Consider the following 25,208-nt stretch of genomic DNA (forward strand, 5'->3'; position numbering starts at 1 on the left):
GTAGTCTGGTTTATTCATTGTCAGAGTTGTGGTTACTTCATTGGCTGCCATAATCAGATAAGAAAAACAAATTACACCAGCCAACTTCTTGTAGCTTTCTTGTTTCTTAACGGATAACAGTTACGTTTGAAGTGATTTGTGTTGGGTTGGGATCTGGATCCTTGGGATGGACAATGCCTCTATGGAGAAGAATAACCTTCCAATTTGACAAATGTAATCCAACTCTTCCTATTATATAAACTGTTAAACTCTGGTTATTCCCTTTTCAGTAAAAATCCTGAAGCTTAACATCTATTTTAGCTTTTTTAGTTGTAATATTTTTTATTTATTCCCACCTATCAGTCATCAAAAAACAATTCAGATTGTTCCAAAATCAATCCACGAAAATCGTAAATCAAATAGCTGAAAAACTATGCTTTCAAACTAGCCAAAATTAATTCTCGTGTCCTATCAACCCTTTTATAGCTAGATATTCTTTCACACTAGGTATTTCAAGGAAATGCAATGTTCTATTTAACTACAGCCATCTGATCTATCTTTGTTACCAATAGTTGCTACTTGTTGAATAAGCAGTTAATGCTCCACACCCACCACAAGAATAGGCCAATTCTTCTCAAACTTAGTGTTTCTTTTCAGAGAATTAAGTTTTACCCAACCAATTGTAGCAGTGCTGTAGGGTGGCCTCTGATCTTAATGATCATTTCCAATTTTTATCTTATTGTAATCAATGACTAAGGCTTTAATACTTGTGGCTCATCAAATGTTATGGAGTTGACAGTAATGTGTTAAAAGGAATAAAGAAACACAATTTATAGAAAAGTCATGAAAATAAGTTTAATTCACAATTATCATACATCACAAAGAAAATATGCAATGAGAATGAGGTTCTCACATTGACCTCGTATATTACAATTTTCTCCCCAAAATACACTATCATTACTATTAAGAAAAATATATTAAATTTTTACATCAGGAAATTTAAACAACTTGTCGAAGTAAATCTTAAATCTACTAAATACAAAAACTGAACTTATTACATGCTTTAAAACATTTAACTAATTTTGAATGCAATAAAACGAAACAGAATTACAAAAATGCTATTTCCAAAAAAAGTTTAAAAGATATTAATTAAAAGCTAATAACTTTGGCAAAACTAGTTTTTTTCCATATCTGGCTAATGAATAAAGTATTAATATTTTGATATCAATTTTTTTTCTCTTGGCCATAAAATTTACTTTTCAACAGTGGAAATTGTTTGTTTGGGAATAAATTCTACAATTGTACACTTACTAAATTTATACAATTTCACCTTAAAAATATGTACAAGACAACTTTGCTTGGGACTTATTGAAACCTCATATGTTTTACTGTATGTTGTAAACATTAACGTCTATGTTTCAGCTCACTGACCACAAGAAATTTACAAATCTGTTCATGATTTTCAGTTTTAAAAATATCAACAAAATGACATGATTACAGCGGATTGTGAACACTTCGCTTCCAATAAGTCACGAGCAAAGAAATGCATCTTAATTTACTAAGGGTCTTTACTAACTTACTTATTTACAACCTAAAATATCTACCGGAAGGCAAAAGTACTTATTCAACTGCGGTTAACAACACATGGTCCAGGAATAACAAACGTGAAAGACTTATTTTGCCGTCCGGTCACTCAGCAGATATATACAGGGTGAAGCGCTATACAGACATATTCTTTCATCTTGCATATTGCGTCAATGATAGATGAAGGAGGCACTGATTCTTTGTTATTTTGACTAGGTTTAGCACATTCGATACCAGGTAATGTTCACAATCAATGTATGGTATTTTGAATGGGAAAATCGTACTTCTAACAATCACTGATCCACAAAGTTACCTAAATTAATGATCTAGGTCCACCATTTATTGCTAAAGGAAAAATCAGTATATAAAAAGCTAACTAACAGTATAAACTAAGTTACCAGAAAGATGCAAAGTAGATGTGCAAAGGAAATATTATGCTTATCACGTAAACAACAACCAACTATAAATAATAAAATTATAAAAAATATATTTACCAACATATTTATATAATTTAAGAATTTCTACAGTACACATTCAAACCTATAATAACAAACCTCTTTTACCCAGGTTGGTACTTTTGTCTTGATTTTTTTTACAACCCGTAATAAAATTGTGTTAAGTAAACTAAGTTACCATCGGATGATTTTTTTAATGTCTTGCTGATATTAGCTCATATTTTTTAATGTTTTTAAAGCTGCCACACAGAGGCAGTGTACACACACGCAGGTGAGGATGTTAGAATAGGGCAATGTAGAAATAGAAGCATCTCTTTCACCTGGCAATGTTAACCCTTTGACCACCACAATACAATCATCACGGCACAGGTCAGAAGAATACCACAAGCAACAATACAATCATTGTTGAAAATAATTTTCTTTTTTTTGTAATTGGGCATTTTTATAACTGTAACTGAGCATTTTTCCTTGAAACTAGAAGGCGTTGTACCCATTCTGAAGAACAAAGACCTGAAATGTTTATTTGTTTAACACAAAGCCTTTATTTTGGAAATGCTTTTTATACGTCAGAAAACAATTTCATTTTAATTGAAATAGGCAACTTTGATTCTAACTAATTAATTTTTGACCGGAAATTTTAAAGTAAACATAATGGCAAGTTGCCCTTCATAACACTTTATTTTCAATTAATTTTTTTAATAAAGGTGAAATTCATACATGCAAATTATAAAGGTGTGAATTTACTATCTACAAATTTATACTGTTTCTCAACATGTTTTAAAGCATTTCACTATTTATTATAATAGTACTTCTAGGCAAAATCCTCTTTCTCAATTACACTTATATGGTTCAAAACCAAAATATATGACTTCAATTAAGAAAATCATTTAAAACAATGAAATGTTTGGTTGAATTGTTTTTTTTTTTTTTTTTTTTTTTTTTTTTTTTAAGGTTTCTTACTTGAATTGTAGGTCAGTTCACAGCAAATAAAACGAGACTAACCCAATAAACTGTAGGTGTAAAATTGGTAACACTGGAGTTGCTTACGAGACGACTCCTGGTTGAATACGAGACAACTACCTGAAATTAGCATGGCGGTCAAAGGGTTAATGAAGTACCAGTTAAATTGATCCATTAAGTAAATTTGAGAACATGTAAAATATTTTTCTACAGATCTGATATTAAAACCAAAACTATTTGTTTCGTTTGAATGTAAACTCAGATTGATTTGTACATTTTTCAATATCAATGTAACTAGAAAAACTATCTATAATTCATTATTATTGTATCTTTACTACAAACACATAAAAAATAACAACAACCCATCGCGTATTTGATACAAGTCCAACTGGATTTTTTTTAAACCTTATAAACAAGAAGCTACAGAGATAAACATGAAGGGTTCCACTGACAATTATTAGGCTATTTAAATGTACGTAATTATGTTTTTTATAACTTATTGTAAATTAGTAATTAAATTAATACGGTAAAACCTGTGACAACCGGCCTGGTGATAAATTATAAAATGTTTTGTAACTGTAAGCTTCACGAACAAGGAATACCACAGGCATGTTCGATCATGTCGGCGGTGGGGCAAGAAAGGACAGGACAAGACAAGTCAGGTCAGGACCGGGAAGTTCACCTGCTATTTTTAGGCACAATGATAATCTTTCGAAATTTTTAGTGCTGAGATTCAAGTATATAGCCTCTTTAATCGTGTGTTTATTTACATAAGCAACCTCAAAAAAATTAATATGTCCACTAGTTTTAAAGTGCCAAGCAGATTTGCTGTACCATAACTTTGAAAATTTCATGGAAAACACAGTTCCAGCACATTCAACGTTTTCAATAAATTTATGCTGTGCCTGTAAAAAGTAAACCTTAACATTGATTGTGCACTTGCTATAAACATCTTACATTCTTCATAACGATCCCACATCTCGGATATGACAGGTTTTACCGTGTATCGTAATTCTAACACAATTAAACCCATTTTTATCACATTGTTCAGACCTCTGTATCTTTGTCCACAGTGGAAACATTACTGTGAAATATGTTTAGCCTTACACTGTTCATTGTTATGGAATATATTACTGTTTGTTGTAAATATAATATATAAACAAAAGGAAACAAACACTGTTACTTTACAAATATTGAATACCCTGATTATGTTAAGTTAAATTACACAAAGTATTATTGCTCTGTCATTATTTACACTGATAACATTAAATATTTCTTAATGGCCTTATGATAAATCTGCAGGTATATTAAACAAAGGGACCAACTTAAAAATACAACACAGCATTGAAAGTCTATAGTAAACATACACAATAAACAACGTGCCCGGGATAGGTACCTTATCTTTTAAGGTACAGATTTTCAAAGCATCTGATTTTTTCATTACTGGGTGAAAATATAATTTGAATGATTTTTATTATTATTTTAAAACTCTTCAGTGGGTGATTATAGAACAGGTTACTTGGAAAGTAAATTAATGGAAAATTGATTATACAAAGCTTTACAAAAACGAAACGGTGTCAGAGTTAGAACACAAATTATCTGGGACCAGACCTAAAATTAGATAATCATCAAAAATAGTATTTTACACAATCTTAAGACAACTATATTGAAATAAATCTTGTCCTGTCATTGTATTCTATTGTAACTAACAAATTAAAATATTTATAGTAAACCTAAATGTCATATTTGATATTAGCATGATTCATTCTAAATTAATAAAATATTTTTAGTGATTTGAATTAGTTTATTATTCATTTATAACGTGATTACTTTTAAAAAGCGCTTCTTAAAACTAGATTTTTCAAACTCATTACCCACGATTATTTAGTCATTTTTTTAACGAAAAACGATTAGTTCTTAAATTATTTTTTTCTGCATGCTTTATAGTTACTAATTTGACAGATTACTCAATATTGATTTTTGGAATATTACTCGAGGAAATGGAAAACTACTACAATTCATCAATAATATCTTAGTTGTGATTATTATTAATCTCTTGCTCTATATTTCATGCAATATTAATTTGATCATTTTCATTTGATTTTTAATAAATATTATGTTTAGTATAGAACACAATCTGTATGTTCCGCGAGGGTCATTGTCAGAGGTACACACACACACACACACACAACCACCATCACACGGCTCTTGTACGGATTATTAAATGTGCTGCACTAGCCCACTAGCTGTAAGCTCCCTTCACAGAAGAGATTTTTGTGTAAAAACCACAAAATTAATTGTAATCCATTAGAAACTAAGTACTGAAATACAAGCATTACGGATAAGTCAACTGGAATCAAACCGAATCAAAACAGGTTACCGGTTCTTTACCCATGAACTTGCGGAAACAATTTAGGTAAAAGGTTTCTTAAGAATCAGAATTGAAACATGGTATTGGAGGTAATACGTTAGAACAGGGTAAACTCGTTTATGGTACATTTCAAAATTGGGGATAAGAGCACTTAATTTTTAGGAAATGGGAACAACTCGAATCCTTTAGATCATTATTACTGATTATTATTTGGTGTATCTTTTAACCAAGTCTCAGAGCCATATGATAATCAAACAAAACCGATACACGCAACGCAACGAGATATAATGAATGAATATGGCGCAACGGTTTCACATCAGGAACGGTTTAGCACACCTCTATTCAATACATCTATAACCACATGCTGAAGGAACAGGCAAAATACAATCAGCTGGAGCTGGTTTTGTACCAGACCGCGAAAGGGAACTCACCAGCAAGAAACAGTCCAATATCCCTGTAAACCTAATTTGGCGTCCTTCTCATTTCGAAAAAGGTATTCGTGAAGAGATAAGTGAGGAAAATTTAAACATCATTATGCTCGTTTGGTACCAGACCGTGAAAGGGAACTCACCAGCAAGAAACAGTCCAATATCCCTGTAAACCTAATTTGGCGTCCTTCTCATTTTGAAAAGGTATTTGTGAAGAGATAAGTGAGGAAAATTTAAACATCATTATGCTGGTTTGGTACCAGACCGTGAAAGGGAACTCACCAGCAAGAAACAGTCCAATATCCCTGTAAACCTAATTTGGCGTCCTTCTCATTTTGAAAAGGTATTTGTGAAGAGATAAGTGAGGAAAATTTAAACATCATTATGCTGGTTTGGTACCAGACCGTGAAAGGGAACTCACCAGCAAGAAACAGTCCAATATCCCTGTAAACCTAATTTGGCGTCCTTCTCATTTTGAAAAGGTATTTGTGAAGAGATAAGTGAGGAAAATTTAAACATCATTATGCTGGTTTGGTACCAGACCGTGAAAGGGAACTCACCAGCAAGAAACAGTCCAATATCCCTGTAAACCTAATTTGGCGTCCTTCTCATTTTGAAAAGGTATTCATGAAGAGATAAGTGAGGAAAATTTAAACATCATTATGGCAGAATATCCACAGATGGAGGCAGTAAAAGCTGTTCCCAAACCCTTCTTGGAACTTTCGATGGAAATGTCAATGCGACATAAATCTCTCTAAAAATAAATTATAAGACCAGGATTGAGTTACTCAAGGGGTCTGAGAATTTACAATGACGATGAAGAGTCATCGAAACACCTCTGGCCAGAATGTATTTCCAAGTTCCAGTCAGCAGAAGTGAACTGTGGGAGGGGACAATGATAATGAAACAACTGAAAATTTAATTGACCAGTACTAATCTTGAATCTAACCATACATCACTACATTTTGATATATAAAGAATAGTAAAGTGAACCATAATTATCGTACAAGAGCAAATGTGCCACATCCTACTTGGTACAACCTAAATAAATATTTCACATTTACATCCTGCTGCAATGTGATTGTTTTATAGAAATCGTGTAGTTGAAAAACTAATTCGGATCAGACAAGTTAGTTTCCTTTTAAAATTGGAAAAGGGTTAACAAAAAGAAATTGAACCGATTCAACACTAGTAAACATTTATTAACTTTCATTTCTTTGATTATTTTTTTTCTTGTTTACAAGTAAACAAAATAATTACTTTGTTGTGATAGTTGATATAAATATATAGCTATTTACGTTTTTGGTTCTTCATTTCCTTAACGTTGAGATTCTAACAGAGACAAGTTACGGACAGGCGTGAAGTTAACATAACACTTTCGCTCCCAGCACTAGACTAGGCGCTTGGGAACCAAAGGGTTAAAACTTACAATGCAAAGTAATTCAATTACATCACATATTATATATTTTTGTAGACCACGACATTGTTTTTAAAATCTTGTTTTCCAGTCAAACTTAAACATTATAATATATTTAAATGTTTCTCTTTGCTCTTTATAATATTGATATGTAGAAACATAACTTTTAACAGTAAAATAATAAAGTAGATGAAAATACCATTAATTGACAGCATTGACAATATGCAAATGTTGTCTGTTCAGATAACATGCACTAAACTGAGTTTCTCTACTTTCACATGTTGCATTTGAAACTCATTTTTCAGAGATAACAGAACATTTACACGGATAATCAACTGCTAGATCTAATTTTTAAGGTTGTTGTTAAAAGCAATATTGAAAATACTTTTCTCTGACTTAAGCCGACACTCTATCACTGCATGATCTATAAATGTAAACCATCCTTTTCCCTTATAAATTTGGATTCTCCAGTACTGGAACAACTGTAGTACAATACAATACAAGACTTACAATCAATTGTGCTAGAGATACCTAGCGAGCAAGCGTATTGCGTTCTGTTTTACATTCAGCCAATGTGTCCGTGTGACACAGCACAGCGCCGCCGGCTGGTATAACCGGTCCACTGGACTTAGACTGGTATCGAATGTGGCACGCTTCACAGCATTTCAGTCCATTTGTACATCTTCTAAATTCTGTCAACCAAAAACAGTATTACCACTTTGAAATAACTAAATTTTTCAGAAATATGAAAACAAAATTCAAGACCTTACAACACTTCCTGTCATCAGAACGGTACAGTTAAAACAGACTCCCAATTTCATCCAGTCTATAATACAAGAGGATAAAAAAACCCAGCTTCCTCTTACTGAGCAAGAGATGGACTATTCGCCATTTAGTTGTTGGAATTTGTGTCCTTTATCATGCTACATATGCTAAGCAAGAAATTCATGAGTAACAGGAAAAAGGCTAGGTTAATGGCAACACAAAGATCTAGATGAGGTGGTTAGTCCATCCACCAATTAAGAAACCCTTATTTCATTGCAAAAATCCATAAAACTTGGGAAACATGTTGGTAAGACCACAGGTACCATGATGCACAACAATAAACCTTCCTCACCTTCACGTCAGAGGGTTCAATACTTTTGAATTAAAATATTAAGGATTAATTTCTGATCATGTAGGTAAAGTCAACTGATGGGTATTTGTATACTTCAATAAATTGCACTGATATAAATACATTAAAAAATTACATTAAATAGTAAAATATTGTAGCAAGGTTTTAAAGTTTAAATATAACATTTTTAGTCAGTTTGAATTATATTCCTGCAAAGAACAGTTCTTCCACAATTACGATATGATCAATTAAGTTTAGAAATTGATCTTGACAAAGCTGGACTTGATCACACAGGATAGACCAGTTAAGATTCAACGTGTAAACATGTTTTAAGGAGCTTTGTGGAGTAACCCATCCACTAATCTTGTTTCTGGAACACTTGGCAAAAGCTGTATGAAAATAATCCGAACCACCCATCCCACTTGTGGCAGGTAAGAAACATAAGCACCAAGACCCTTCTACATAATAACTACTTATGATGAGAAGGGTTGACTTAATGTGAATGTTGAGTTCACCTTTCTCTCAGATCAGCGTCTGGAATGTGATGCTGTCACAGACTTTACTCCTGAAATCTAATCATGTTCATCTGAAGAGATCCAAAAATATTCGACAAGGAAGAAGCTCAAAATTGAAATCTTTAATCGTTTTGACATCACAAAACTGGAGCTAAACTCAACATTCACACTGAAACAACCCTTTCCACCATAGCTAAATTATGTGTAGAAAACTCGGCTGATCCACTGTGCTTAGAGATCACTCCTAAAACATTGTAGTGCACCCAATTGTGCACCTAATGAGACAATGAGAATACCTCTTAGCTAGATTACAATATGTTTTGTAGTCTACGTTTCTGATTTCAAAATGATGTAAGGAGTTCATTTCAGGCTTTTTCGTCACCAACTCTTTTTGGATCTTTTCAGACGAACATGACCCCAGATTTCAGGAGTCAAGTTTGTGACAGCGTTCGATTCCAGGCGTTGCACTAAAAGGAAGGTGAACTGGAGCTAAATTCAATATTTACACAAAAAAGACGGATTGTTTCCGCGCTTAAGTCCTAAAAAGGACTGTTGCGCCTCCCTTAAATTTATGTTTGTGTCCTCACAATCTGAGACTTTCACAGAAGCAGATCAGATTTGAGGGCTCCCGTTCTCTGATGTCCTTGGGGCTGAGGAGATATACTACCAGGAATCTTTTCCGAATTATTGATATGGCAGGTTTGTAATTATGTATTAGGTTAGTTTTTTACCTGAAGAAGAGATCAGATTGCAGATCTCGAAACGTAGTGTTACTGATTTCTTGTTTCACTGAACGATGGCAAATATCCGGAAAAATCCTGTTTCCTTCACAATCCTTCCATCGTCAAAAATAACCTTCAAACAAAGGACAATTTAGCCAAATACACTCTACTGATTCCTCTTCTCCGCAGTCTGCATTCGTCAGTCTGGCTACGACCCACCCTTATAAGATGTTTCCTTAGGGAGCCATGTCCTGTCGATATCCCTAATATCATTCTTATATCCTCCTTACTCTGATCTAGGAGAGATGCCCACCCTTTAGCATAAGGGGAGATTAACATTTTGGATTGCCTTCATCCTGAGGCTCTACTCCAATTAAAGTTTCTTATCCTCTTTTCCCAATCTTTTACAAGAGCTTCGCTGTTGGAGAAAGCTATCCTGCAACCTGGCTCTGGCCCCACCATAATGGACTCTGCTCCCTTTTTAGCGAGGATCTGCTTTTAAATTTCCATGAATGCCCTTACGGCCCGACGCCTAACCGAGTGTTACATTGTTATTCTTGCCAGCTCAGCTAGGCATTCTTGCATTCCCAGACTGCTTTCAGGTCAATCTAACAGGTATCAAGTGCCTTTAGTGCAGCGTGGCTGTCAGATAGTATCAAGTATTTTGCTCTTTTTGTCCTCATTTGTATGAGAGTCTTCTGGCACATGATTCTATTGCAATTGGAAGACTGTGGCATGTTTTCCCAGAGGCACTGCAAGGTTAACTCCTGGTCCATATATTCCGAATCTCGCCCTAGAGTCAAGGAGTGAACCATCTGTGTAAAACGCTCTCTTATTTACAATATTAATTATACAGCAGACAATGTCTTACCTACAGTGAGCTCAGTCGGCGTAAACGATGAACTGCTGGTGCTCTACATCTCCCACTTCCACCTGGACGAACTGAGGGACTTCTTCTGAGTGCAGCATCTGCATGGGTCTGTGGTTCATGGGGTTACGTGGCCTGCAAATTTGTAGTAATGATGACAAACAATATACAATGAACAGAAATGTGCCAATTCACAACACTGAAATTGCTTAAAACTTTCACTGCCGCCCCTTTTAAAGATTTTTTTAAACAAATATAATTTTCAACCAACTATAACAAAACCATAGGACTTACATTTTTCAAAGCTGAGTTCTTCCTCTTTGTATACAAATACACATGCATAAATATTTTCAAACAAAAAGTCTCATTTTAAAACATAAAAATATTTTTTTATAAAAAATAAAAAGCTGTCCAAAAACATCCCCATGTACTAGTCTATAACATAAAATATTTCTCATTATTATTTGCTGTATTCAATATTTTATTACTGCCATTATAGTTACAAATATTTACAATTGGAATTGACTTATTTAAAAAAAATTTGATTGTATGGTCCTAACCCATTTTTTCTAGGGCCATCATCAAAATCTTCATCAGAAGATGGAAATAAAGAAAAAACTGTAAAATTCTGTAATAAATCATTTATTTATAAAAGCACAAGGACACAAGTTTTTACTACTATTATGCTTTTGTTTGCTTTTTTTGAGTAAAAAACATTGTCAACAAGTCCGTCAGTAGTAAAATCAGGATCATCATGGAATAAATCATCACTTTCACTGTTACTTGAAAGTCTGAGTAACTATTCTAGCACTTGATTGTCTTTAATGTTGTCACGATTTATTGTATTTACTCACAAAACAATCATTGTAAAATCAATGCAGACAACGAATTAGCAGAACAATAGAATGACAATAAATGGCAACCCGGCCGCCGCGACGACGAGTTTGTAACAAACTAGTTTTTTTTCTGATATTCCAGGTGACTGCCAACAATATTTCATAGATCATAATTTATAGAGTAAGAAATAAAAACATGTAAATAGCGAATGACTATCAATGTCGAAGTCTAAATACGTTTAAATACATTTTTATTACTGTAAAAGTCAGCACCATCAAAAGACGTCGGCAGTCTAAGGAATTCCATGCACGACATCAAATAACGTTGACGCAGTGAAAGTGTTAAGTTTTTACCAATATTGCTCACTCTCAACAATTGATCACATTACTAGATTGCTATACATATTAAAATCATTTAGGGTCAATCCATTTCAAGTGGTGGTGGTTGCTTCAACACTTTTATTATTACATTCTAGAAGCTGTTCTTATTGGAATTCTAATAACAAACACTCCAATAATACAGTTTTTATTTTGTGAGGCCTTTCATTTTCAAGGAACACATCATCAGACCCACATAACTAAATAAAAGTGGTTACAATAATAATATAAATAATTTTGTACTTAAATAAAAACACTTGTCATTAAAAATACAAGAAGATAATATTCTATAATAGAAAAATATGTCTATGTGTATGTAAAAATTAAAGTCAATATTTAATTAGATCAAACAAGGTAACGGTGAATTTAGAAAAGGCTCAGGTTCATTATTTACTAGATTATTTTGGTTTCATACGCGCATAGACATGTTTTATTTTGGATTTCTTTAAATAATTTTGCATTTGAAAAATAGTGTCCAGTTTGAAGTGCATGTTTTGCTATGGCCAATCTTTCTTCTTGTTGGTATTATAAACATTCTCTATGTTCCTTAACTCTCTTTTTTAACCTTCTTTTTGTTTGGCCAATGTACTCTAACCCTGGAGTTGGCAGTCGTTCATTTTTGAACGACACAGACCACCATTGTGGTGGGAGTTGATGAAAATTGAACATCATTACGTCGTCAAATGATTTATTTGTTGTAACATTTAAAATCAAGTTTAGCAATGATATTTAGGCACCGTTGAAATGATGAAGAGTTGTTTTATCAACACAAAATGTTTTTTATTCATATTCTTCCTTCTAAACTGCTGATTCACAATCGTTTTGTCATTGTTTCTTACGAGTTGCCGCCAATCTCGTCTGCTAATTCAATCTACGCTTATTGCGTTGTTATTGTCGTTCTGTAAAAGATTTATTTCAGTGGTTGAATTTGATATATTTATTACCTGAAGCACGATAAATATAGTTCAGTTGGATTTTGTGAGTGATAAAGTAGGTGATAATTATGTAATTGTATCAACTTTCTGAAATTTTTGGAGTTTTAATGGTGAGCGTATCAAGGTCTATCTCACTAACTTTTGTTTTCAATTATCTTGAGTTGTGCCTTCAAAGTTTTCATTACTGAAAAAAAGTGATAGTCGCTGGGTGCAAGGTCCCGACTGTAAGGCAGATGTGGAAACTCCTCCCACTTAAAAGCATTCAGGACTTTTCGAGTCCGATTTGCTGTGTGTGGTTGGTACCCATCTTGAGACAAAGAGCAAAGTGCCATCGTTGCAAAAATTTACGATAACCTAACTTCTGCATAACAGTTTTGTGTAACAAACTCCTTGAAATTTGAGGAAACCTATAAAAGTTCTGTAATTGTGAATTGGCGGTCTTCATTAATCTTCTCATAGACTTTAAAAACCATTTCATCAGTCACAATGCTTGGCCGTCCACTTCATTCGTCATCATGCACATTAGTTCGGCCAATTTTAAACCTAATGCACCACTGACAACACTCTATCTTCAGTAATCACATCATTCCCATAAACATCACAAAGTTGGAGATAGATCTGAATTGGTTTATTGTGCTTAGCCAACAGAAATTGTATTGCCGACCACACATAAAACTCACAGGATATTCAACTGTGTCACACATTTTAAACTCCTATTGTAAACAACAAGGCGAGACAGTAACCTCTCACTAGCACAACTGGTTAGCCACTGAACAGAGAAATGATCTGACAACCAAATGTCACATGATAGTCCCACCCATAGCAGCTGTACAGAGTGAAACGTAATCTAATTTCTAGATAGCCCTCGTATAAAGGGCTGTCTTAAAAGTAACCAACATTTTGAAATCAAAACATTAAGGAAATTAAAATACCAGATTTTATTTTAGACATACGAAAGTCTATTCTCTAACTAATTTTCTACATAATCAACATTACAAATGAGGTAATTAGACTGTAACATGGTGCATCTCTTCACATCAACCACCAGGGTTTTCAAACTTAAGATTACACAAGCACGGAGTTCATTACCAAATCGATGACCTTTTTATTCTACAACTTAACATGATTTCCAAAGATTCGTCCCCAGTTGTCAAGATTGATAGCTTATTACCAATTTACCACTCATATTCAATTTTTATACACATAATAAAGTGGAAACCTTAATTTCTATTGGTTTTCTTTTTTTCCAATAAATACCTAATCACAGAACACACTCCAAAAGTTTTCCATAGCAGCACACATTTTCACACAATCGAGAGAGCAAAGTAGGCAGGATCTCTGATTTAGTCCCAACTATTGTTACAGTATGTGCGTTGTTTTTACTTCCATAACATATTCAAATTATATTAATACACAAAGAACTTGCTATGAAGTTAACTCTTGACTGAGGAGTTACAAAAGTTCAGGGATTCATTTATATTGTGAGTTAATTGCACAGCCCTTTTTATTTTATAGAGACTGATATCTGTTTAATCGAACAGACAAACCCACTCTTCTGTTGGATTGTGAGATGTGGTCCTATAGAGTTTGAGAATGTTAGTTTACGTGTGGGAAGAAGTTTATCAGCAGATGTTGTTTACTAGAAGTAGGACTACATCGGAAGCTTTAGAATACAAGTCTGCAGATGATATAAAAAGACAAAACTTAGATGCTAGTTTTAGAGAACACAAAAGAATAATTAATCTAAATATACAATCACTTACTTGGCCTTAGCATGAGTTAGGATGTGAGATTTGAGATTTGTTGACTGTGCAAATTTCTTGTTGCATCCGTCAAACGGGCAGACGTATGGTCGATCACCTGTGTGTATTCGTACATGTGTCCGTAGGTTGAAGTCCAGTGAAAATCTCTTCCCACAGCCCTCAAAGGTGCACTAAAAATTAATTAAATCATCAATAAATATGAGGTCTACAATGTTATTTATCCAACACAACTAGTAATATTAGAATTTCATAAAATTCAAAATCTTGAAGATTAACATCTGTATACAACAATACAATTCAAGAGACTTGTGTAAGCCCTTAACATTTTTTAATCAGATTAATGTGTCACTGATTTAATTTTTTTGCAGACAGCATATTGCTGACAAATTGCCCGGCATGTTTGTTCAGAAGTGTTGCATCTAAATGGCGGAGAAGCTGTGATAATACCCACAAGAATGCATGGCTAACTCCAATGTTCTCCATTAAACCTGTCTAAAATCTCACATAATTTCAGCATAGTATTATTCTCTATTTCTGTCATCAACCAAGGAGTTTGAAGGTATCAGTCTGCTCTTAGGCTATGGTTGTATAGCAAGTGGAAAATATGATAAGTTAACCCTTCACATGCCACTAATAAATCCATTAACTTTCCTATAACACCAAGACAAGAAAAAAAGCATATATATTGATAAAAATAATAAATAACTATTTACAAAACTGATTATTTAAAATAAATCTAAATTAAAATTAAATACACCTTGTCGCACTATAAAACAAGATAAATATTTCAAACTAATCACAACACTACCACATGATGAAGAATAATAACGAGATACGTAAGTAGACACATACTCGTAACAACCGAGAAAGCGGTAATACACACCACGGATATGTTTGGTTATGGCTCTGTAGGAGACGCAGAACTGACGAGCAGGTGGTCGGAGTTAGACAATATTGTGCTCCCCAGCGTGCGCGATAAGCATGGAGCATGCACTGGGCATTTTGAAGGCCTTTTGTTAACTAAAAATCTCTCTAAGAGACATAATCTCTAATATCGGATATAACTGTATTTGGTCAAAGTCTACTATTCTAATATATCCCGTCTACAACGTGGGAAGGGTTAAGTCACTATCCGCTGTAGTATAATGCAATGAGCCACCAAATCCTTCCAATACACCAAAAGTTCAGAAATTACCTCAGTATTCATTAAGTTGCAGTGAAGAGGAATGCAAATACCACAACCAAAAGCCTCAACAAGATGAAAACATGTTGTTCCCACTTCCATTCCAATTGTGATGAAACTACAGTGAGCTTTAAGATAAAACATTGCCTATAAAATTTAACGCTTCAATGCTTAGTCCCACGTTGGCTGTGTCATTTTACTCCGAATCGGTGTTTAAAAATTGTTCAAACTTCCAATTCCCACGTCAATGTGTCCTATGCTGTGGAAATTGTATGTAGTGTTGTTGGAAGTATACTGAGTGCTAGTGAAATATATGTTATATGTCACTAGGACTAGGCCTATATTTATCTCAGGTTTTAAATAGGTTAAATGATAGTGCAAATTAAATATCACCATTGAAGGCTCACACTTCTTCGCAGATGGGATAGTCAATCATATTAAAACAAAGCAAATCACTTTGATACGTTAATAATTTATTTTGATGTAATACAAACAACTAATTTTACTCACTATGATTTGTTGTTAATTTATTCACTAAAAACAATATCCCATCGCCCGGTTATAACTTTTAATACACTATTGCACAATTCTGTATTGCATCACTGCCAGGTGGATCTACACGTCTGACATCCTCTCTGCTTCAGCTCTCGAAACAGAAGGAAGATTCTCGGGCCAAAACCTTGCGTACTGTCTCAAGCAATGCTCAACCCCTCTCCCGTTCAAATTAGTGTCTTCACGATTGAATATAAGTTTTTTTTTTTTTTTTTAATAATTATCGAATTTTATCACGTTCACTATAATTGATCAATTTAAGTTAAGTCTTTTTATTTTCTTTAACTATTTTTCTGTCGCTTTTTATTTAAATTTTTGCAACATGTGCTTTCTGATGTCATCAATACACAAGTCATTTTATCCCACTATTGGCTTTTTTGCATAATTTTATTTGGTACTTTTAGTAAAAACACATTTTGGTTATGTTTAGCTCAGTTTAATTATTTGAATTTGTTCCCGTATAAAGTTTAATATATTTCTCTATAATTAATTTAATAAATCTCAATTCCAATAACATGTGATTTACTTGCGTCACGGTCATTTGGTTCACCGTCTGCTAATTCCCCGTGAATATTTAAATGTCGTAATTTGACCTGTCACAACTAACCTGCTGCAGGATACAGATAAATACAGATAATGACCGTAAAATGGCATGTTTTAGTTATAATTAAATAGTAAAATAGTACACAAGTCAGAAATAATGCAACACTTACCCAAAATTATCCACATACGCAAAAACAAAACAATTAACTTTCACAGATAGGTCTCGGCTTACAACACTCACAAAAATACACGCACTAAATCACTTTTGTATCATTATTATTTTGCACTTACTGTACAGTGAAATAGTATTTAGACCAAAACTAATAACCTATACATCTGTTACCGGCTAGAAAATTATTACAAAATAATTATTTTTTTACCAAAGTCGTGAAACAGTGTCTGTAAACACAAACTGGTCTGTAATAAACAATAGAGCAGACGCCACGTTGCAACACAGCTGATTTGATCCACCTGTTTAGTTTTTATAAACAGCCGAATAAGAGGAAAAATAGGTTATGTGAAAACAAAAATAAAGAATATAGTGTTTTTTTTTTAGTAAAAATTTAAAAAATATCCCAGGAAGTAGTTCAAACTGATGCCGCTAGATTTGTATATGCTTAGGGTCTCCACAAAAACGCGCTGTTTACGTTAATACACTGCAATCAACCTAGCATGCCTTAACTGTCTAGTGAAACCACGTTGCACAGAATTAACACAGTATTCTATTAGCAAAACAATTAGACAGAATGGTTTCTCTCATGTTATTGTATTTAACATAGGTAAGAAACACTGGTGGGGATGAATACCAAATGTTTACTAACTGAGTGCAGTGTTGGAACCAGTACATCCGTCTCTCCCTCCCAGAGCTGTTATTATGTGTGCGCGCACCTGGGGACTAATTCATCACATCTAATCAGACTGAACTGAAGTGATTGGATTCTTTCCTAACGTCTAATACTTTCTATTTTCGTTTTGTCCTACTCTCAACTGTTTGATCAATTGACTTGCAGGACATTTTACGTCTGGTAACACAGCTATAACACAGCTTGGTTTATTTCCATGCTTTCCAAACAAAGGTGGAATCGCACATGCCTGCATTGTCAAGGGAGTACTTGATCGAAAATTTGTGTACTCTAAATATCAGGCGACCTCCAGCTTAATGTAGCCTACTCCAGGTAGAGCGAAGCACAACTCAGAGTAACTGTTAGATCTGCGCTACTCGTGGGAATACTATGAGTACATCTAAACAAAAAACAAAAACCAAACTAGTGTACTCTAGTAGTTTGCAGATAGATTCGGGAAGTCGCTGCGGTAAAAACCACTGTTTTCCTCTTTTGACGGATGGCAACTTGTACTGTCACTGCCACAAAATCTCTAGTTAATAGTTTCCAACATGCTGTTGGATTGTTTATTAGGTTACCTCAAAATGTGAATGAAAGTCAAGAAACGCAGATGATTTGAACCAAACAAAGGGAACAGATGGACTTCTTAGTAGAAGTCCAGGATCACCTGACTTTGTTCAAGTCGATACCTCGGAAGAGGATGCAATTCTGGACAATGACCATCAGACAGACATCTTTAACGAAAGAAAAAGGATCTTGAGAGACAGCCTGCAAGACTTCCCTGGAAGTCCAAAAGTTGAATTATGCAAGAAAAGATTTTCATGACTTTCAAAAGGGTGTTCCTTAAAAGAAGTCATGCAGTCGGCCATAACCCTGGAACTGGCAAACGCCCGATATCGGGCGTTTTAGTCGCATCCATCCTAGATGGCAGCGCCCGATATCGGGCGTTTTAATACGTCTTTTATTTCCCAATATTACGTACTTTTAAAACACGATCAAAGAGTATCGGTATTGATACCAATCGAAAGAGGAAGGTTCAATTTATGTAAATAATACACTAATAAATAATTTTATCGTTTTGTTACACGTCCATATGTTTTATAATCTCTGAACTGTTTGTTTACATTCTCCCGCGTACCGCGCTAGTTGCGCGCGCAGCGATGAGACAACTGGTTAATGAACAATCATTATTCGGCTATTGTTCTTTCGTCAGCTGCATGGTGTTCTGTCTGGTTTATTGTTTGTTTGAGTTTGTTGTAATGATGGTTGTGTATATGACACAATAATAGTAAGTTTTTTGTGCGTGTTTACGTAATGGATGGTAATTTCCGTGATCGTTCAAGTGACATTCGAGAACTAGTTGTACATTGATACCAATCGAAAGAGGAAGGTTCAATTTATGTAAATAATAAACTAATAAATAATTTTATCGTTTCGTTACACGTCCATACGTTTTATAATCTCGGAACTGTTTGTTTACATTCTCCCGCGTACCGCGCTAGTTGCGCGCCCAGCGATGAGTCAACTGGTTCATTCGGCTATTGTTATTTCGTCAGCTGGATGGTGTTCTGTCTGGTTTATTGTTTGTTTGAGTTTTTTGTAATGATGGTTGTGTATATAACACAATAATAGTAATTTTTTGTGAGTGTTTACGTAATGGATCGTAATTTCCGCGGTCGTTCAAGTGACGTTTGAGAACCAGTTGAACATGAAATAAGCAACGATGAGGATTCCGATTTAGACATTCAATCAGAACATAATTAAAAAAAATATATAATAAAAAATAAAAAAAATAGAAAATTAATATAAACTAATAGTAACAAGATTGTACAAATCCAAGTGGGCTTTGGAGTTCTTACTTTTGTTGGTAAGTAGCACTTTCAAATGTCAGTGTATGATTTTTGTATCGTTTACCACATGTAAAAATAAATACCTTATACACTATGTGTTGTTTTATTTTTACTCAGAATCAAATGCTCTTCCTTTTCTATATTTTGGATTTTGCATATCACTAACAACAACAATTTTACAAATCAAAAACTTTGAACTAACTTTTCTTTTTTCTAAAATTTTTTTCTTTTTCATGAAGAGTTAGAGTAAGGGTATTTTTTTGTTTTAATTATATTATGTGAAAAATGTTCATTGAAAAATGCTGAATAAAGAAATATATAATAGGACATAGGTACCTTATAGTAACCATGTAATAATAAAATAAATATGAGGCAATGTATGAAGTACTAAAACACTCTGCCACTGAGAGAAATATGACCGCCAGTTCCAGGGTTAAAGCCAATACCAAAAAAAGAAATCCAAAGTTCACAGGTAGAACTCAGAAGTCAGAGAAGTCATAAATATCAGATGGATAGATTTAAGAAGGACATCATATCTCAAGAAAAAGACAGAGGAAAGATACCAAATAGGAGAAAAAAAGGGTTACTATGTGTCTCCCCAAAGAAGAGTCTGAACAGTTGGAAGCAATTTGGAATGCAATCCTAGCAGAGATTGTGAAAGAGAGGGACCAATCTCTCCAAGCCTTCACAGAATCAATAGATTCACAACAATGTGACAACATCCGAGTTTTGGGAAAGTGCGATTCTGGAGATTGTGCCAGAGTGAGAATTTTCATGCACAGAAATTTTAACTGCGTACTTTCTATAGTATAAATTACTCCTCAGTGCAGATTTTGAGCTATACACAGAACATTGGCTTTTTGGAATATCTTCTGTAGGAATGACATTTTTAAGTCTGCACTGCTTACTATTGCAATAGACTGTTCTACTGAGAAAGGGGGTCCCTGAGTCAGTTACATGTTCAGGAAAATCCATCTAAGGTTACAGAAGAAAACCCAAAGATAATTGGAGGATCCCATAAAGGAGGAGGGGAATCAAAAGCCTAGGTAGTCTTGACATGAAGTCATTCTGAGGGGATGGGAGCAGAAGAAATGGTAATAAGGAAGCAAGACAGGTCTACTCCAAAGGACACAGTAGTAGTAGCTAAAGAAAAACCAACCTGTTCTCTTTTTCTGTGGAACCACAAACTGTCTACCAACACAGTGGAAGGATTGTTGGAATAATGCAGAGGAAGAAATATACCACTGATCTTTGCATGTGACAACAATGCTCATCATATCTTCTGAGGCAGCTTTGACATAACAAGAGAGGCTAGTCGCTCCTTAGTTTTATTTTTAGATTTGATCAAGAATTACCTAATAAAGGAGCAGAACCTACCTTTATAACAAATAAAAGACAAGAAGTATCAGATACCACCTTGATCAAAGGCCTCAACAATACAAAACTAATCAGGTAACAAGTCTCGCAGGGGACTTCTTTATAAGATTTGGCCTGGAAACTCCTGTAAAGAGAAACGTAACTTATGGCATTTCCAAATCAATTAACTGGAGGGGATACATAGATTTCCTAGCCGAAGAATTATTCACGTTATGTTACAGATGGATCCCTATCAGAAAAATTAAATTCCAAATTAAAGCTTCCAAATACTCTAACCCTTAGGGTCAAGGTTAAGGTAAATGGTAGCTTTACGACTTTATGCTGACAACCAAGGAAGAGGACTTCTGGAAATTATTGATAATTCAGCAAAGGAAGGATTAGTATGAATGGACTGGTAATACCTACTGCAGAAATCCTTGGAGTGTACAGTCAGGCTGCAAAATCTCTTGATCAACCCTTTAAATTGTTAGGGGGGGACAAGTCATGTACAAAAAACAGAAAATAAACTCAATATTTACAGCATATCGGGACCAATATTTATTAATATGACACCTCCCCACTTTGATTTATTCCAGAACAGCCCAATACATGATGACTTAGCGATAGTCAATAATTATATTTAAAAAAACCCCAACAAGGCTTATATCTGAATTACACTGACAAGAAGAAGCTTGGTCTTGATAATTGATTCTATTCTTTCCAACACCTACAAGTTGGAAGAGAAAACCGATGCAGACTTTATATTTGATGATCTGGGGACCTAGAATTCTCTCTGATGTGAGAAAAACCACAATGAATGAGGTACTGCTGCAAAACACAGATCCAACTCCGTCTCCTTTGCCATCACCTTTGCAGCTGAACATTGACTGATCGAGAGTCTGGTGGTCCTGAGAGTGTAGGAGGTCACCATCCTCTCAGTGTTCTGAAGAGGGGGCCCTCTGTGCCTGCTTTAAACTCCTCTCTAATACAGAAGACAAAAGTAATAACATATATTTGATGTAATAATAATGTAACAATTTTTCAAGAAATTATGCAAAATGTTACATAACAATTTTGACAGACTGAATATTAATAATTATACAGTTAACTCATATTTTTGCTGTAAAAATTCAAATAAATGAGGAGTTGTGATCTAAAGCAGAGAGCATATAAAGTGGGTACAGGTGATCATTGCTGAGGCAGAAAATATCTGTGAGGAAAACGAGTTTGAGTTTGCGCAACAGAAAATATCTGTGAGGAAAACCAGTTTGAGTTTGTGCAACAATGTTCTGTGTAGGAAATGTTAAGTTTGTTATGGTAGGGAGGGTTATACAGATCCACAAGTCTGGTGTGAACATATTTTTTGGTAGGCAGAGCATTCTCAAAAATGAAACTGTCAAAAATTCAAACAATGTTATTTTAGTTGGAGATGTTAATGTTAATATCTTACAGAATTATTGCAGCTATCAATTAAACTAAACAAACTATTGTCAATTTTTAACATGAGTATGTTGTTCACTTTCCAACACAAATAGTTCAGGACTTTATATCTGATATTTATAATTTTTGTATATTTTTTCAAATGATCAAAATTTTGTGAGTGGAGTAATAAATTTATTATCTCATCATGATCGTCAGGGTTTAGAACACTTAATCTTATATCATAAAAAGAAAATGATTTCACAGACATAAGAGATTCTAGTAAAGAAAACAAAGAATTATCATAAAATTATTGAAAAAAGAATCTTGCAAACTATTTATGACACCTCAATTTACGAGAAGTAAAAAACGTTTAAAAACGATTTAACAAATTATTATAATTAGCTTATAAAAAAAGTTTTTAACAAAATATTATAAATCAAAGGTCCCACCATCGCTCTAACAGGGGAAAAAAGAAATTATCCAATTATGCAAGAGAGACCAAGAGAAAAAAATTATATAGGCCAGAGTTAGATCTTAAACCATTCAAGATTAGAAATAAACTTATTCCAAGAAAATTAATTGTTATTTAAAAAGAATTTTTGAAATAGTATAATAAATCCCCCAAAAATTTAAATAAAACCATTTGGAATACAATCAATTCAAGTTGGCAATAAGAGGAAAACTTTAAAACAATTATGTAAAAATGTTTTAACAACTATTTTATACATAAAATTCAGAAAAAAGATATAAAGCCTAACATCACTATTCTCTATCTTACAGAAAATATTGATACCCGATTTGATAAACTATATAATAAAAACATACTTTTACCTTACAGAAACAAATAAAAGAATATCAAAAAGAAATTGACTCTTTAAAAATTAAATATTCTTGAGGCTATGACGACATTCCAATAACAATAACACAAATTTTTACACAGCAACTTAGCAAAGTATTATCGCATTTGATCAATCCTTCCTTTGTTTGTGATTCTTTTCCAGATTAACTTGGAATTGTAAAGGTTGTTCGATTAAGAAAATGTTTGCATGGCTATAATAAAATTATCGACCAGTTTTAATCTAACTGTAAATTACAAAAATGTATAAAAAAGATGTATCCAATACATTTTTAGGAAACAACAATATTTTAGGAAATATGTAAAACGTAGTTAGAAAACACAAATCAACAATAACAGAAGTTTTGAGTTTTACTGAGTCAGTTATTGCGTTGATAGATAAAAGGGAAAAGCGCTTGACAGTGTTTACCACTCTTTGTTGTTATCAAAAACTAAAAGGAATAAATATTTTTTTAACTCACTAAAATGGTTTAGATCATACTTGTCACATAGGCAACAGTTTGTACAGATGACTAATGTTACAGCCAACAACTGAATAGTTAAATTCAAATCAGATTTTAAATAAATTAAATTTGGAGTGCCTCAACATTCAATTTTAGGACCCCTTCTTCTCTTCCTTTGTTACTTGAAAAATATTGGAAAATGTCTAAATTTTGAACCTTGTACGGGGTGGGCCATAAGTCAGTTGTCACTAGCAATCCTTAGACTTTGTTTTTCCTAGCGTAGTAGTTGTGAACTTGACTAAGTCAAACACTAGCAGTTTGAGGTTATGTTTGTTTATTGTCGATATCTGAGAAAGTATGAATAGGAAATTAACAACAGAACAGCGTGTGTTTGTTTTGCAAACATGGTGGAAACATGATCATAATTATAGTGATGTTTGTGATTTGTTTGTGGAATGTTTTCCAAATATCCAGTCTCCATCTCGACAAGGTATTCACAAATTAAATTTAAGATTTGAAGAGACTGGGTCGGTAGCGGAGCTTCCTCGTTCAGGTAGGCCAAGGTCTGTTACTACAAAAGAGAATCTGAATGTTGTCGCGCAATGTTTTGTGCAATTACCGACGAAATCGCAAAGAAAAGCATCAAATGAGTATGGAATAGCAAGAACAAGCCTACGAAGGATACAGAAACAGCTGCATTTGAGACCATATAGGCCTACTTTACTCCAAGGCCTAAATGAAGATGATCCGGACAGGCATGTGGAATTCTGCGAGCTGTACACAATCCGACAAGAAGCCGATCCCAATTTTTACAAAAGCATTCTTTGGAGCGACGAAGCAACTTTTAAGGTGAATGTCAGAGTGAACAGACACAACTGTGTCTACTGGATTCTACGAATCCCCATTTGACGATGGAGACAGAGTTAAACGCTCCTGGCGTGAGTGTATGGGCTGGTATTTTTAGCGGTGGGCTAATCGGGCCTCATTTTTTTGACGGTACTGTCAATTCTCTTAATTACCTAGATATGCTTCAAGAGGTGTTGTTAGAACTGGAAAATAGTCCACTTTATGAACATCTGCGGCCGGTTAAGGAAAAGTTGATATGGCAACATGATGGAGCACCCCCCCATTATGGACTTATTGTGAGAGACTTTCTAAATAATAACTTTAATGAATGGATTGGCAGACGGGGTACTATTGAATGGCCTCCACGGTCCCCAGATATAACACCGATGGATTTTTCAGTCTGGGGTATACTAAAAAATGAGGTTTATTCAGTCAAGATTCGTAATGTTGAGCATTTGAAGGAACGAATCCAATCAGAATTTGAAAACTTACAGTCCAGGAACATTTGCGACAAAATTTGTAAATCTGTGTTAAAAAGATGCAATCTTTGCTTAGAACAGCATGGAGACCACTTTGAGCATCTTTTGTAAGTTCATTGAATACTACATGTTTTCCTGTATTAATAAATTGTATTTGTACTACATAGTAAAATAAATGTATTTGTATTTTCGCTTGTTTGGTATATTATTGCACCAAATGCATTTTTGACAACTGACTTATGGCCCACCCTGTACAAACAATGTGCCCTTACACTGATGATTCTAATTTGAAAATATCAGGTAAATCAGAGGAAGAAATGGAAACCAGAGGTACATTAGAGTTGGTTAAGCATAAACTCTAATAAAACAAAATTAATTAACTTTAAGACAAAACAATGACATGGTATGAACCCAAACATTAAAATTAATAGTGGGAGAATTAATGTTATTGACGAAATAAAATTGTTTGATCTAGCATAGAAACAATTTAGCATGGGATAATGGTGTTAAA

General features: G+C 33.9%; 1 protein-coding gene across 3 annotated transcripts in view; it reads right to left on the reverse strand.

Annotated features, from left to right (window-relative positions):
* Positions 1–808: 808 nt before the first annotated feature.
* LOC124353574 (transcriptional repressor protein YY1-like) overlaps positions 809–25,208 on the reverse strand; it is a 41,144-nt gene continuing 16,744 nt past the window's right edge. For 2 of the 3 annotated variants that reach the window (XM_046803474.1, XM_046803471.1), the window contains exons 4-6: positions 14,326–14,495; positions 10,417–10,548; positions 809–7,886 (exon numbers count right to left, since the gene is read on the reverse strand). In XM_046803474.1, coding sequence (XP_046659430.1) covers positions 10,428–10,548; positions 14,326–14,495 — 291 coding nt within the window. In that variant the 3' untranslated portion in view covers positions 809–7,886; positions 10,417–10,427. The remainder of the gene's footprint in view (positions 7,887–10,416; positions 10,549–14,325; positions 14,496–25,208) is intronic. The other variant, XM_046803473.1, reaches the window with a different exon arrangement.

This window comes from Homalodisca vitripennis, chromosome 2, assembly GCF_021130785.1.
Source record: "Homalodisca vitripennis isolate AUS2020 chromosome 2, UT_GWSS_2.1, whole genome shotgun sequence".
Classification (NCBI taxonomy): Eukaryota; Metazoa; Arthropoda; class Insecta; order Hemiptera; family Cicadellidae; genus Homalodisca; species Homalodisca vitripennis.